Below are 15,844 nucleotides of genomic sequence, written 5' to 3' on the forward strand. Positions count from 1 at the left end.
TTATTATTTCTTTTAATATTTATTTTAGAGTTTTTATACAAACTACTTTGGTTCTAAAAACGATCTGGCAGTGCAGGGTATTGGCTTGTACAGTTAATGGGTTTAAAATCGCGTCCAGGTAAAGTTTACGTTGATTAAGGTTGTCCAACGTTAGATAACAATATATTCAAGATTTTGTAGTTTCGATATTTGTTGTCCATCTGGCAATTTAGTTTTTATTTTACTTCACTATATTTTTTACTGAAATAACAACGCTAGAGCTACCCAAAACGTGCTAACATAACAGTACATATTTACAAACTAAATAAAAAGTTTTTTTTAAGGTTACTACCAGTAAAATATTTCATTAAATAAAACAAGTAGTCTAAAAAAACTAACTAAACTACTATAGCACAAACTAACATATTAATTTCTCTATTAGAAAAAAAAAATTTAAGTGACCTGTATATTTTGAAATACACATTTTAAAAGGTGTTGACTAGAAAGAACGAAACAACAACGATGTTGTATGATAATAATACACATAATTATACAGACATGTGAAATATGGTGAGTATAATAACAATCCTTTGAAAATTGCATCTTATAACAATATATATGGCAAATAGATATACAATGTTTAGTAGTATAAGTTATATAATAAGCAGTGGGTACAATATAAGTAATACAACAAATAAAAGATTTCAGTAGCATTAAAATTAACTTAACAAGCGTAAACTTCATAAAATCAATAGTGGTACCAGATTTTCAGAAAGCTTGCTAAAAAAAGGTTATTTAAATTATATTACTAAAGTGTTTGAAAAGAAATTTTAAACCTCATTTTAATTTTAAACAACAACAAAAAGGAAACTTGAGTTAAACTTGAAAACACTACACAACAATTTACCCTAGGTTTAATAGTGTTACAAATAAAATAAAGGGATATTACGAAAACTAAAAACAATTTAAAAAAAAAAAATTTAGCAAATTTATTGTATTTAAACTAATAAAATTTAATTCAGATAATTTTGGTCTTAGTTTTTTTGGATTGTGCTTAAACAAACAAAGTTTTAGAGGTATTTAAACAATTGCTAATTTAACGAAACTACACAAAATAAATGTTATCAAGAATAAATTTGGATTGAAAATTATAAACTTTTGTTTTACTTAGATTACTATAATGTTAATTTATTTATAAGAAAATTTTTACAATATTACGATTAATAATATGACAATTACAAGAAAAAAAACGAGTAAAGATTACCTAACATATTTATTTTTTTGGATGCTTTAAAATCTTATGATTTTAATGCATATTTTATAATAAATGGGCTTCAGACAAAGTTTTGAACATAACTGCTTTGAACATTTAAAGTGAATTTTGTTTTTCAACCAAATATTGCACTTTTAATAATAAGAAATTTAGAATGTTGCAAGTACTAATTAAACAAATATAATGTAAATTGTACAAGTAACAGTAAACAATAATGAATTAAGTTATTTAAAAACATAAAACGCAAATAATCATTTTTAGAAATAAGTTTTAAATCAATTTGGCCGAAATGTTACTTTTGATTCAGCAGTATTTTTTAAATTGTTCTATTTAACAGGTTTACCTACTTATAAGTTGGTTCACTCTGTGTTATTCGGTTAATATGTGAACAAAGCTAACTGGAAAAACACCAGACCTGTGAGGTTGGTGTTCAATATGACCGGCCCACCATTCTTGGTCCTCAACCCCCGTTACGATAATTATCTCGTTTTCAACAAACGTCAATTCATCTTGATTGTCCGCATCACAATCGTAAATTGCCCTAACACGTTTTGTGCGTGGCGGAGGAGGTATCGGTGGTGGAGGGGCCCCTGCCCTATCTTGTGACGGTATCGGTGGTGGGGGAGCCCCTCTAGGAAGTGGGGCTGGACCTGGGTTTCGGGGTTGGGCAACAGGAGGTGAAGGATTGTAAGGGACAGGTGCTGCAGTTCTTGTTAGAGAGCGTGATTTTAAGTTGTTGTTTTCCTGTGGTTGTTGCTGTGAGATTAAGCCCTTTGATGGGAGAGCTGGAGCTGAAGGTTTTGCTGGGATAGTTGGTAGTACTTTTACACCTTGATGTTGTTTCATTGGCAAGTCTGGCTTAGCTGGTAGAGCTGGCGGAATATTTCTAGTATCGCTTAATCGGCGATGATCAGCAACACTTGTTGCCAGGGCAACAGTTTGACTACGGTTTCGAGTTATTCCTTTGTGAGGTGGCACAGCAGGGGCATTTCTAGGGGGCGGGGCCGGGGCAATTGGGTCAACCGATTTTCTTGGTCGTTCTTTAAATGATTGGGGTCTTAATCTTGACGTCTCAGGGGTATTGACCTTCATCGGACTTGCTAACCCCGGTATGTTTAAAGTTGATCCCATTTTGTCTTCCGATTCATCTTCACTAAAGTCTTCTTCGTCAACCGCCGTCAAGTTCCAGTCAATATCAATATGAACAATCTGCCGAAAGTTTCCAGCATTAGCTTGCTCAAGTAACTCTATACAACCAGCATGGTTCAATCTTTTTGCAATGGCAAGTGGTGTTTCACCATCCTTATTCTCAATTGTTGTATTTGCTTTACTTCTGAGTAGCAATTTCATGCACTCTGTGTGATTATCAAGACTGCAAATATGTAACGCAGTGTTACCATTATTCGTTTGTGAATTCAATCCAGAACTTGCATTTTGTGCCATGAAATCGACCAAAGGCAACACAGATAAAATTCCATTGTCGGTTTCCATGGATGCCGTAACATGAAATGCAGTTTCACCATTTTGATATCCTGGTAATGGTGCAGATAGATTTGCCTTTTCTGCATAAAGTTGAAGCAATGATATTATATCACAAGACCGAATTGCTTGGCCTAGTTCATCGGCTAACGCAGCCTGATCACCTTGGCAAGTGTGTACAGCATAGGAATGTGAGATATATTTGCTGCGAATAAAAGACTTTCGTTCTTCCATATCACTTTGTCGATTCGGTTTTAGAGTTGGCTCTAATTTATCTTCCATTATTTCATTAAAACTATCATTTCCCATTGTGCGTGCAAGTAAGAGTTCTGAAGTGCCTAGTTCATCTAAAGTGATTGATTGTATCCTTGAAACATGGACCCCCATATCACGATGGATCCCACTACATTCAATGCAAAGTAAAACTCCTAAATTAGTTGACAACCAAGTTGGATCAGGCGTGTTGCAATCACAACATCGTTCATTACCTGGCAAAGTTTTGACTTCAGCAATGATGGATTTTGTGAGTTCTTTGAGACCAGAATTTTGCTCCGATTTTCCCTTTCCCGAATCATCGCCGAAGACTCGATTTAAAGCATCTTCTTTGCTGTTTGTGATAACAGATACCCAAGCAATCGCATCGTTTTCATCCTCTGCCATAAACCGATAAGTCCTGTTGTGTGAGACCAGATCAAATTGCTTTTTATCGTCAGATAACAACTTAAGTTGGCTTGTTAAAAGATTAAGTTTAACAGGAATTTTACTGGCGTTGTTATGAGACATTGTAAGAAAACCATCAGTGACTACACATTTACGTTTTTGCCATGCTTTACGTAAGCCCTCACTCTTTTTATACAAAAATCCAGACTTCTCGTTGCCTAATTCCTTATTACCTTGTAGTTGATGCAAATTGTAAATATTTACCGTGTTTTTTCCAGTTGAGCTATCGTTGTCATTCACAGATGATTTTAAAAGATTCCGTAGCTCTACCAATTGCCTTCTTTCCTCATCTTGTGATTGTCGAATTGAATGTAAGTTTCCAGTAAGTTGGTTAGCATATTCTCGAAACTGTTCGATAACCTTTAAACCATCGCAAAAATAAGTATTCTGCGCATGATAAAACTCAACCAAATGTTGCAAAAACTCGACTCCTTTTTTGGTCTTAATTTCATTTGCTTTGATCAGATATTCACACATCTGTAACTGAAACATTCTTCTTTCTTTCTCCATAACATCCGCAATTTCAGCTCCCGTGATCTCGGATCTAATCATTCCCGCATCCTTTGCTAATTGTCTTTTTTCTCTCTCGACTTGTTTTACCTTAGTATCATAGTCCTTCCATGATTTATCAAAGGGTCGTTTCATATCACCCTTGCTTCCCTTAAGGTCTCCTTTCAAGAGTGAATCGAGGGGAAACATAATCACGTTATTAATATTGGATACAATCTTTTTTAACAACGAACTAAGCTCTTTGGAAAACACTGAGAGCTTAAGAAATGCTGTTCCAATATCGGGCTCTGATTCTTTTACATTTAACAGAGCTCCACTCCCTAGTTTCTCAAGGTTTTCATTAAACAAATTCTCTTGGTTTAAATGTGCCTGCCCTGAGTTAAACATCGCTTTTGTCGCATTTTTCATTTTCTTTAGAGCCGATCGATCCTGATCTAGACTCTCTTCTAACGCCGCAATTGTGGATCGACATAACATCATATTTGAAGTAAAATTTGAAGTCGTCGGTGAATTGATATCCTCCTTGGCCTCGGCCAAAAACGAAATCACAGAAATTTGAGCCATTTTTGCAATTATTCTATTTCAGTTCATTTATTCTAGTGCCCTATATCCTAAACCTAATTTGTCCTAAACAAAGAAATGAATGTTATTATTGAGCCTAAGCACCAGTTAAAATGAAGAAATAGTTAAACCAAAGAAGTTAACATTAAAAAAGGCATTAATCATTAAAAGTAACAAGTTGTACATTAAGGCAGTGAGCTTTAAAATGCAGATTAAAACAAATTGAAAAGGTTTTAATGTACTAAAGAGTTTGCAAAACACAATTAACAATACTTAAGCCTAGATTTAAAACATGACTAACAGGCTTCAATCTAAGCAAACTAAACCATACAAAAGTTTAAAAAATTGCCAAGTAAACATCACACAAAAGTTTTCATTTTCAATAGATAGCAAAAAAGTTTTTCTAAGTGTTTATCCTTGAAGTTGGTTTTTAAGAGCTAGAATACTTTGTCTTTGTTCTTCTGGCAACATTTCGATTTGTTGTTTGGTCAATTGAAGCACTTGCATTATCAAAGCAGCCTGTAATTTAAAAAAATAAATAAGTAATAAAGTCTTAAGAAAGTTTAAATCAAAATTAAATTTTAATTTTAAATTGATTTTTAAATTTTACCTTTTCTTGATCTTGTTCTGCTGGAAGGTTTGGATCTTCCCTTGGAGGTGGAGGACCTCTTCCTCTTCTGGGATCATTTTGATCAGGGGGAGGCCCTCTAGGGGGTCCCCGATTATCCATCATCGGTCTATCCATACGATCAAACCCACCCCGCATCATACCCCGATCTGGGTGACCCATTGGTGGTAATTCTCGTCCCATAGGGGGAAGGTCCCTTCCCATTGGTCCTGAGGGTCCATCTCTACCAAGAGGAGGTCCAGGGGGCATGTCACGCCCCATAGGTGGTCTACGATCCATAGGGCGGTCTAAGTCCCTGGGGGACATGCCATGAGGCTCCATTGACCCTCGTCCCCGCTCATTTGATGGGCCCCGATCTCTGGGCCCCCCACGCTCCATAAAACCTTTGTCCATGTGTCGTTGATCTTAAATTTGTAAATACAGATGTTTTGTAAAAAGCCTTGGGTATTGCATTTAAAAGTAGTAAGTACTTACCCCCTCTTCCAAACTGGTCGGGGTGATCCATTAGGGGAGGTCTATGTCGATCCAAAGGTGACCCTCGACCTCTTTCCATAGGGTCACCTCGGTCAACTGGAACCCTCTCAATCGGATCAACTTCCATTCTACCTCGAGGAGGGGGTCCCCGGTCCATCACCCTAAAAAATTTAAAGTTTTAAATTTAAAAAAAAAATTTTTTCCCGGAGAAAGTTTCTTAAATAAATTAAAATAAGCAAACCTGTCTACTGGAATATCCCGAATATCTATGTGATCCCTCATTGGTCTTTCATCAGGGAAACCACCTAAACCAGGAAGATTTCCATTCGGTCTTGGTTCCTTAAAAAAAAGTTAACGAAATAATTTATAACGAAAATTACAGTAAATTATTTAAGATGTTGTGACATTTTGATAAAAAAATGTAGCTAATAATCATAATCTTTTACTTATTATATTTATTGTGATGAATTGTATCTATATATTAAAGTTTAGTGACAAGTTTAAGCTATTTAATCGACAAGCTTAAGGGCGGATAGTGTGGCATTTGTGGGACTCAAACTCGATATCTTTTGCTCCATAACTTAATGCGATAATTTCTCTACCACACTACCCGACTACAAATAAACTTTTTATGTTAATAAAGCAAGCAGGGGTAAGTAATATTAAAAAAACAAAATATGGGTCTATGTTAAGTGGATGAAATGTTTTTTTATTTTTAGTACCCAAACTGATTATGATTTTTAACAAACTTGTTAAAAAGAATTAGCTGTAAAAAACCTTAAAATCAAAATAGTATTTTATGTTGAATGTACGATACAAACTTGTGTTATTATTACTTCTATGATTATGACTTTTAACACGAAAAATTACAAGTTACACATTTATATTTAATATTAACCTGGTCTGGTCTTGGGCCATCACCTCCAGGTATTAAAGGTTGAACTGGATTCTGTCGGTGCAACATTTTCTAAAAAAATTTTAAGTTGTCGTTAATTGGGTATTAAAACTTTAATATTTAAAACATAAAAGCACAGTAAAGTGGTTTTGGTGTCAAGAAATGTTAGGCTATAAGATTCTCTTTAACATACAAAATTTAGGACTTTAAAATTGAGAATTACAGAACAAATAAATATTTAATATATAATATACGAAAAAAAAGAAAAAAATTCCTAATTTTGGGTAAAAAACATTTTGCAATGCTCTAAAAATTAGGCATAACTGTAACGTTAAACTAATAACAGGTTAAAGCTATAAATTAAATTTTAATGACTTTAAATAAATAATCCTTTTTTCAACTAAATTAATTGTGTATAAAGTTAAAACAATCACTATCAAAAATCAACCAAACACAAAAACATGAAATTTTTGTATACATATAAAAACTTCTTAGTATGACTACACTTCAGAAATAAAGAAAGTCCATATAAAAGTTGAGTCATATTTTGAAGTGCTTACTCATGTACCAGTCATTTAACTTTGTTTCGTATTTAACAGGCAACTGACATATTAATAAGATATTGTGTTTAAATAAGTATAAATATTTCAACAAAATGAAAATCTATAAAAAAAAAGGCTACCAAATTTATTCCAAAACTTGATATAATTCAACAATTGTCTTCATATAAATTTAAAATACTTTCTAAAAAAATGATCTCTAGTTTTTGAATTTACTGTTTCATGAATTAAATTCTGATTAAAACCCAACTTACCATTGCTATCTCAGGATCAACTATTCTCATAACAACTTGAGCTTGTAACAGTGCATAAGCAAGTTGTGGGTTCTGTAGCAACATATTCCGTGCTTCCACCGGGTTGTTTTGAATACATTGCTAATTAAAAAAATGGGTATTATTAATAGTTGATTGCCCATTCTACAGGCTGAATTTTGTTTGTCGTAACGTGGTCACAACTCGCAACTAACTTGGTCTGTGATAATTCACTCACAAGCTACATTTTTATTTTTTTAAAAGCCCTATAATTTGGACAATATACTTATATAACATATAAGCCTTTAGGTTCTATTTGAACGGCTATTTTTGGAGCAAAAATTTTACCTTCATTTGCTTCATGAGTTCAAACATTTGCTCTGGAGGAAGACTTGCAACAGCTTTACTAATCGCTTCCGGAGCATCCTGGGAAGGAGTCGGATCACCGAAGTCGGACTCAGCAGGAGGACCACTTGCCCCCAACTGCCCCATTTCTTCCTAGAAGATTTAAAGTTAAAGTTTTAGGCATTTTTTAAAAATTATAAAACAAAATTGCAAAAAATGATTGTATATAGTTTTGATTAACGTTCTTACAGTTTTGAATTAAGATTTAAAAAATTGTAGAAAAGAGACAACAAAAATGTACATATGTATACTTTCCTTTTATATAAGCTCAGTTACCCAGTTTTTCACCCGAAATCAAACTTAACAGCCCACCCCAACCCCCCAAAAAAATCATTTAAAAACAGAAAAATCCAACTAACTTGAAAATTAGTTCTGTTTCGTTCACTAGTTGCAGTATCCACTCTCAGTTGTCTACCATGTAATTCTCTTTGATTTAAGTTTCTCATTGCACTTAAAGCTGTTTCCTGATCTTGATATTCAGCAAATCCATATCCTTTGGGTTTGCCCGATTCTCGATCGAATACAAGTCTAAAAACAAATATTTTTTTGTTTTAATTTTAATTAAAGTATTCCCTTTTTAATGTTTACAAGTTTAATAATCAACAACTTAGAATAACCCAAGTATTCCCAATATTTTAACAATTTTAACATAATTATCTTATTAATACCTTTTTATATTTTTAAAAGAACTAAAGCATAAAATAAACAAGTTTTAAAAAATTTATTAAATATAAATTAAATATATATATTATACCTTTGATAAAGTTATTGTTTCTTTAATATACACTAATTTACATTTTATTACATTGATCATGGCCTACCATATGCTTAATCACACCTCTGGTATTTTGAAAATTATAAAAAAAATCAATAATAAAAACCTATAACTAATCAGGTATAAGACACAATCAACAATATTGACGTCAGCTCTGCAATTTTACGAAGCTTAATTTTACCACAAGATTAAATGCCAGTATAAAATTTATTTTTGTAATAACAATATAGCATTTTTGGCTTTCTTTATAAAATCCTTATTCAACTAATTTCATTCTTTCAAAAAGTGTGCATTTTAAAGTATAGGCCTGGTTGTATTTTTTTCTATTTTTAGAATTGCCATTTAAATTAATTCACGACTAAGCATTATTAATTACAATGTATAATAGCCAAAAGAACAAAATTTGCAAACAATGATAAAATAGCAAAGGAAAGTCTCTTGTTGATTTTAATAGGTTTTTATTCTATGATTGATATTTACATAAAAAACAAGCTATATATATATATATGTTAATTATAAAAACCAAATTAAACAAAAGTATTATTTATTAAAACAAAATTCTAATGATGATAGAAAAAAGAAAATTGCCACTTAACTGAAGTGTCATGCGTTATTAAACATTTTGAAAAAAAATTGGCCAATAAAATTAGAATATTTGCTTGTTTAGGAGCTGTTTATAAATTTTTTTAAACTCCTATGTTTATATAAAAACTTTTTATTAATAGCCAGACCTACCAAACTATCATATTTAAATTTTTACATAAAACTTTAACTTAAACTCAAAATAAAAAAAACATTTTAATACAGAAAAAATCATGAAAATATATAAATTTTAAAACTCTTACCTGAAACTTATTACATTTCCTACTTCGTTAAAAATATCTTTCAATTGGTCTTCAGTTGCTTCATATGGAATATTACCAACTAAAACAATTATTGATTTTAGTTTTTTTGTGTAACATACTTATATTGATTACTAATGTTTAAACATCCAGTTTCTATGTAAGGCAAAATTCAAATTTCATAAACTAACAAGTTTATGCAAAAGTTGTTTAAAAAATTTAATTTATCCTATTATTAGCATAAAATACTTGTCTGAAACAAATAAAAATATTTATATAAAACATTTAAAAGTTTATCCTGTTATCAAAATTACAATGACAACCATTGTAAAAAATGTTTAATATAGATATGGTTAACTATACATAATAGAATCTAATGTTTAATAAATGTATGACCAATTTGTACATCTTAAAATAAAAAAACTTTAGTTTGTGATGTGCACAAATTACTAAGGGTAAATTTTTGTTCCATCCTGACCACAACAAATGAAATAATAGTAACCATTAAGAAGTATAAATATTGCTTGTAGAACTAACATTTATTAGCTCACACAATAAATTCCCTGATAAATTTTAACTTACCAAACACCGATCTCATCGATCTTTCATAATCAACTGGATCCCTGTCCCTCATACTCATTCCCATCATCATATTTATTGATTGTTATTAAAACTCGGTAAAAACCTACTAACCCAAAAAAATAAAAATATAGAATTTATTTATTTATCAGTACTGTAACACAATAGTGCCTATTAAACATACAGAATTAAATGTATATATGGCTTATTATCAAATGGCAAATGGGTCAAGGTTTAATTCATGCGATTATTTTAATTTATTTATTCTGCATATTTTATAGGCACCCAAAACACATTATATTGTAAAACTTAATATCTTCATCAAACAATTCATTAAATAGCTAACCAATTGTACAGTACCAGTTTTGATGTAAAAGTTCTAATCAATACAATTTAAGATTAAGGTGTAACCTACAAAATTTAATTTTTATTCCTTGCAAAACTTTTGAATTTAACTTTTTATGCATAAAAAGTAGATGTACAAGTTCTGTACTAACATACTAAGTTTATAAGGTACATATAAAGTGGAGTGGTATATCTATATATGTGTTGCAAACTAAGTATGTTATTTATCTGGTAGCTCAGTCTGACAGTTTAAGTTTGTCTGTTTGTTTTTTAAAAAAACTATCAGACTATCTTGCGATTTAAGTCTGTAAATCGTTTAACAGTTTAATGCTAACGTGTCGGCAACTCTGTGGCAGGCCAACTAATAAGTCAATTTTAATATATGATAACGATTAACTATAGCTACTTCCTATTATAGCACAAAACTACCATTTAATTTAAATGTAACCCCCAAAAAACGTTTCAAAATCGATTTTATCTTTTAAGTTTCAATGAAAACTTTTCACAGAGCCGACATGCCCATTTCCGTTTAAGAAAATTAGAAATTGCAAGTGGCTACTTTATAGGATTTCTATTGCAGTAATTTATTTATTAATTTCTTTTTTTAAACAGGATCAAAATTGTTATCCTGTTTAAATTTTAATTTATGTTATCTTTAGAAAAAAATTTTATTTTACAATAAGTATCAAGTTTGTGCAAGTTTGTATTTAGAATCTACTGGAATATATTTATAATGACTACAAATTTTACGTGCAAGTTTTCATAAATAAATTAAAATACATTTACACAGAGTTTCTAAACTTTAAAACACATAAAATCTAAGAAAAATATAGCTACAATATAAACATATCTATAAACATAAAACACCTAAATTAAAATTAACAAATACATGGATATAAGAAATTAAAGACACAAACTACGATTTTTAGATAGCAATGCTGTTTGGAATGCTATTAGGCAAGAGATAAATGTAAGGGACTTCTAAGTTCTTATTTCTTTCTTCAATTTCATCTTGAATTCGACTAAGATCCTTTGAAAACTCTTTTTGACACTGCAAAGCTTCTTCGTCATAGAAAAACTGGTCTTGGAATTGTCCCAAGTATTTCTAAAACATAATTGTGTTAAAACTACTGTTTATGTTAATTTACATTAAATATTTAACAATATTTAGAATTATAAACAATTAGTCTCAAAACATAATAAATAAACGTAAGTTTTTTTAAGCTTACCTCATCTTTTGAAAAAATGGACAGCGTGGCGATAATTGCAATAAATTGAAGTTGTTGATCATAAGTTGGCAAGGTTTTAAACACCAGCTCCTTAGTAGCCTAAGGAAACATAGGTTTCAAGCATCAAAATTATATTAAATATTATAATGAATAACATATAAGAGTCACTGGTTGTGGTGTGCCATTCTTTCATGAGCTTCCACCATATTACATCCAGCAAGTTATAATTTCAGCTAGTAATAAATCCAGTTTAATAAAAATTTAATTAGGCAATGATGGTGTAAGGTAATATTTACGTTACTTAATTAAATAGTATTCACCAAAACAAAGCTTCGTCGAAAAAACGCCGAATTTAGCTCTGATGGTGCGCAATATTTCATGTGTTACAACCGTATTACAACCATCATTTTTTAATGAAAATTAGCAAGATGGTTTTAATTGCAAAACAAAAGGTGCACAACTTGTTGTAAAAACGTCCTTACTTCTCCCTTTTTGCAAGGTAGTTCCCTCATCGACCCCGGGCTGTTAGGAGCTAATTTGTACGTATCAAGTTGGCCGAAATTCACAGCAGCATGCTGGGTAGAACTCGTAAATATCACCGAAGTACAAATCTCAATCTAGTAAAAGTAAAAGTATATATATTTTGCATCACACAAAAAATTTATCATTAATTAATTAACAATTTACCAGTCTATCGATTGACGTAAGTTTTTCGGGCATTCCTTTGGGGTTTCCGTCTTTCCAACCTAAGCCCTCTTGTGCCATCTCGCGACACCAACCTTGTAGCTCAAAATCAGCTCCAACACTCTTAAACAACGTGGACTTATAAGTACGCATAAAATATTTTACAAAACACTTTATACGCAAAAAAATAACAGAAAATATTTAATTTTTTTTAACTCTAGGTATTTATTACTTTTACCTTATCAGACAAGTAGTATAACTTAATTATTCCAGAAACATATTTTTCAATAGCTTCCCAAACTTTTAGTCCGTCTTCTCGATAGTAATATTTTTTTAAATTTGGGCTGTCAGTGCCTTTAAAATAAACAGAAAAATTATTAAAAAAATTTTAGATTTAAAATTTAAGCAAACGTATGAAAATACGTTTTATAACTTTAAGCACAAATATAAATTTACTTTTTTTATTTAAATAGATTTCACAAACCTAACTTCTTTAATAATTTTGGCAAAACCATATCTTCAACATTTAATCTATCGAACACTTTGCCACCCAAGCCAGCAGCCTCTAAATAATAAAAACACTTTAATGTAAATTTTATAAGAATTTTAATTATATCAGGTTAGCTCACATATATTTTTAAATTAGAAACACTGAAAAAAGCTAAATTTTCGGCCTTAACATTTAGAATAACTTCTATTCGTACCCTAGGTAAAAAATATTTTGTTTTCCCAAAAAAGTTTCATAACAAAAAACGGTAACCTTAAGCTTCCTAATTTCCTTGTTCATTGTTATGCTATATATTTTTTGTAGTTTATGATATTTAAATGAGACAAATATTTAATATGTTACCGATAGCTATTGTTGTTCCAAAACCTCCTGGGTTTATCAGAGTCCTCCTAGCGTCGTTGTTTATAATAGGAACAGTTCGCAGATGGGGCCTCAATAACTTGTAAACGGGGTGCGAACGGGGAAAACACCGAAACAGGGAAATCGCAAAAGGCTCGCAAATAGCATGTGTTGCAACGTAATGTGAATGCCACTAATAAAAATATATCAACGTTACATAATGTCTATAATTGCATTTAAATTAAATATGTTTAAAGTTGTTTAATATTTTATGTAAAGGGACCAATCTTTTATCACCTGATGGACGCTTGTTAAAGCGCATCTGAAATGCAATTTAGCCAACAGCCAATCATATTCTGAGTCGTTCGGGGTAAACAAATAATCTCTATCACCAGGAACTAATTGGATTGCAATTGGGACAAAGTCATCTTTGTTATTCATGTAAAATAATCCAACTGCATTGGCACATTTATGATCTAAATTTCTTGGCAAGTCTTTGAGTAACTCGTAAAAATCGCAAATGTAAAGTCTGGCCGCCTATAAAAGAAATAAAAAAAACTTTTTACAATTTAACATTTATTTATTAAAAGCACTTCTAAACTATTGAATATACAATGTTTAATTTTTTTTACATGCCTTATGTTACTTTAATTTAGTTTATATTAAGAATATCTTAACTATTCATTTTTATATACTTTTAACTCATCATCAAGACTCTTTTCATTCAAACCACTTTTTACGTCATCAGAAGTGACGTTAAAATAACTGGGTATTTCCCGACACTGAGAAAACGCGTTTGGAGCGATCCCAGTAAGAACCTGGCGGCCCATGACGACATCACTTTGCCAACTAAATGTAATGGTATTCATAATACAAAATGCTAACCAGGATAGTTCAAGGTAACAAAAGAATAAAACCTTCCCAAGAATGTACTTATACAGATTTAAATAAATGCTAACCTTAAATAATTGTATAGACTTTATATTAAACAATTAAGATGATAAAAAATTAACTTTAAAAATACTTTAAATGATCTGGAATAAAAATGTAAAATTTTAATGGATTTCTTACTCTTTTAAAAAATTGGGTGTATTTTTATGATCCTTGGCTTCGTAATGTTGAAAAAGATTTTCGAAATCAGAGAACTCATCAAGTGGATTGTGTATGTCTATAAACAACAAGTTGTTTGTTTACAAAACAATTTTTTTCTGTTTTTCACCAAAAAATTACTTCCAAAATTTTGTCTAACGTTTACTGACTCATATTAACTATGTTGTGAATAAATGCAAAACTACCCACGGATTAAACTTATGTAACAGAATAACCTAATAATATTTGTTCGAATTTTGATTATATTTATTCTTCCTTAACGTAGCAAGGCCTAAACATGAAGTTATGCTCAATCTTGAGTAGAACTTGACAGTTTAAGATTTTACTGAATATAACTATTTATTAATTACGAAGGAGGAGAACATAAAAGCAGTGAAAATTAAACCAAAGACCTTCTGCAATAAATCTAAATGTTTTAATTGGAAAAAATGCTGTTGGTTTAAAATATAATTTACTTTCCAACTTCTCAATAATAGCAGCCCTGATCGCAGTTAACCCAATTTGAGCAATATCTTCTTGTCTTGATGCAGTCCTGGCAAGTAAATCTGGAATATGTGAACAATATCTTGGGTTCTTAGGTAACATTGTAGATTTAGGCTCCCAGATGTAGATTTCCCGATTCTTTTCGATTTCTTCCTTTCTAGCAGTTGCTATTGCATTGTTTGTAACATTTTGAGGGAGACAAACTGGAACGGAATTACAAGTATTAACTTTTACAAGTTGAATAAACTTTAAAACTGAAAACATTATTCAAACTTGAAATATTAAGCCTACATATATCAGATCTTACCTTGACCACGTTCAACAGAAATCTTTTCATGGACCCAATCATAAATTGGAAACGTAAACACTTCGCCATGGTAGGTTATTGTAACATAGTCCGGATACCATTCGTCTTTAATAAAAAACTCTCTCAATTCTAAAACAATAAAAGATTAATGAAAGACTATATAAATATATTAAAAATGTGTTGTTTTAATAAATGTTTTCTAAAATGAACACTAATTTATTTTTTTAAAGTTAAAAGTGGTTCATAAACGTTACAAATAGGTTTTAATACATTGTTTAGCCCATAAACTAATTCTAAAATTTGTGTAACATATACTTATCAAACAAATAAAATATTTATATCATTTGTATTAGAAACTATGTTTATCTACATTTTGTATGGTTGCCCAATATTTATATTTACCTATGTTTAACAAAATTGGTGCCCCAATGTCTTTGGTAACTATTGTACATTCATCAAGCTTTTTAAAATATTGGGTCTTCAATTTAATCCATTCTGTGCAGGCTTGTTTGCCAACCAGTTGAATGTAAATCGAATTTAAAGTGTCAGCACTTAAATGAACCTCTGATGTCTTTAAAAACGTTGTTAACAAACTTTATAAAAACTATAAAAAAAGCCTTCTTACTATTAATAGCCATTTTCTTATGTTTAAGGGCATATAAAACACCATATTTTTGTGTTCTTCAAATTAAATAACTTTTAATATTTATTAAAATAAAAATTTCTTAATATCCCGTGTATAAAATTGTTAGCAAAAAAATAACTACATAAACTTAACTTATGTTAAACTTAAGTTTGTAGTAAACAACATTTATTATAAGCTTACCTGAGCTAATATATCATAACAGGCTTCACCTATTTCCGGTTTTGAAATCTTCTGGCCCATTTTTTCTTGTTTTGTTTTAAAA

General features: G+C 30.7%; 3 protein-coding genes and 1 long non-coding RNA gene across 4 annotated transcripts; all 4 read right to left on the bottom strand.

The window, feature by feature from the left end:
- Positions 1 to 438: 438 nt before the first annotated feature.
- On the bottom strand, positions 439 to 4,582 carry LOC145764081 (arf-GAP with SH3 domain, ANK repeat and PH domain-containing protein 1-like). Its single transcript, XM_082575664.1, has one exon. The coding sequence runs from the start codon at positions 4,523 to 4,525 to the stop codon at positions 1,622 to 1,624; it is 2,904 nt and encodes a 967-aa protein (XP_082431790.1). The 5' UTR covers positions 4,526 to 4,582; the 3' UTR covers positions 439 to 1,621.
- A 6-nt stretch (positions 4,583 to 4,588) lies between these two features.
- Positions 4,589 to 10,784, bottom strand: LOC145764083 (uncharacterized). Its single transcript, XM_082575665.1, has 10 exons — positions 9,935 to 10,784; positions 9,356 to 9,434; positions 8,095 to 8,263; positions 7,679 to 7,828; positions 7,334 to 7,453; positions 6,523 to 6,591; positions 5,866 to 5,963; positions 5,625 to 5,785; positions 5,133 to 5,554; positions 4,589 to 5,041 (listed from the first exon to the last, which is right to left on the bottom strand). The coding sequence occupies exons 1-10, from the start codon at positions 10,002 to 10,004 to the stop codon at positions 4,934 to 4,936; spliced, it is 1,446 nt and encodes a 481-aa protein (XP_082431791.1). The 5' UTR covers positions 10,005 to 10,784; the 3' UTR covers positions 4,589 to 4,933.
- Positions 10,785 to 11,201: 417 nt separating this feature from the next.
- On the bottom strand, positions 11,202 to 13,866 carry LOC145764023 (allene oxide synthase-lipoxygenase protein-like). The gene is made up of 9 exons (XM_082575585.1): positions 13,732 to 13,866; positions 13,334 to 13,573; positions 13,040 to 13,229; positions 12,674 to 12,754; positions 12,428 to 12,543; positions 12,193 to 12,312; positions 11,988 to 12,122; positions 11,506 to 11,604; positions 11,202 to 11,381 (listed from the first exon to the last, which is right to left on the bottom strand). The coding sequence occupies exons 1-9, from the start codon at positions 13,864 to 13,866 to the stop codon at positions 11,202 to 11,204; spliced, it is 1,296 nt and encodes a 431-aa protein (XP_082431711.1).
- An 853-nt stretch (positions 13,867 to 14,719) lies between these two features.
- LOC145763860 (uncharacterized) lies at positions 14,720 to 15,426 on the bottom strand. Its single transcript, XR_014288464.1, has 3 exons — positions 15,339 to 15,426; positions 14,937 to 15,065; positions 14,720 to 14,832 (listed from the first exon to the last, which is right to left on the bottom strand). It is a non-coding gene; the product is annotated as an uncharacterized LOC145763860 (long non-coding RNA).
- Positions 15,427 to 15,844: the final 418 nt, after the last annotated feature.

Source organism: Corella eumyota, chromosome 1 (genome assembly GCF_963082875.1).
Source record: "Corella eumyota chromosome 1, kaCorEumy4.1, whole genome shotgun sequence".
NCBI classification, from domain to species: Eukaryota; Metazoa; Chordata; class Ascidiacea; order Phlebobranchia; family Corellidae; genus Corella; species Corella eumyota.

Excerpts from the sequence above, each read along its gene's own strand:
- LOC145764081 (XM_082575664.1), bottom strand. The coding sequence starts at position 4,525 with ATGGCTCAAATTTCTGTGATTTCGTTTTTGGCCGAGGCCAAGGAGGAT.
- LOC145764083 (XM_082575665.1), bottom strand. The coding sequence starts at position 10,004 with ATGATGATGGGAATGAGTATGAGGGACAGGGATCCAGTTGATTATGAA. Across the intron at positions 5,786-5,865 it reads CGGGATATTCCAGTAGACAG|GGTGATGGACCGGGGACCCC; the intron begins GTTTGCTTATTT and ends TAAATTTTTTAG. Across the intron at positions 5,042-5,132 it reads CAGAACAAGATCAAGAAAAG|GCTGCTTTGATAATGCAAGT; the intron begins GTAAAATTTAAA and ends TTTAAATTACAG.
- LOC145764023 (XM_082575585.1), bottom strand. The coding sequence starts at position 13,866 with ATGGGCCGCCAGGTTCTTACTGGGATCGCTCCAAACGCGTTTTCTCAG. Across the intron at positions 13,574-13,731 it reads GTCTTGATGATGAGTTAAAA|GCGGCCAGACTTTACATTTG; the intron begins GTATATAAAAAT and ends TTTCTTTTATAG. Across the intron at positions 12,755-13,039 it reads TGGAACAACAATAGCTATCG|AGGCTGCTGGCTTGGGTGGC; the intron begins GTAACATATTAA and ends TTTATTATTTAG.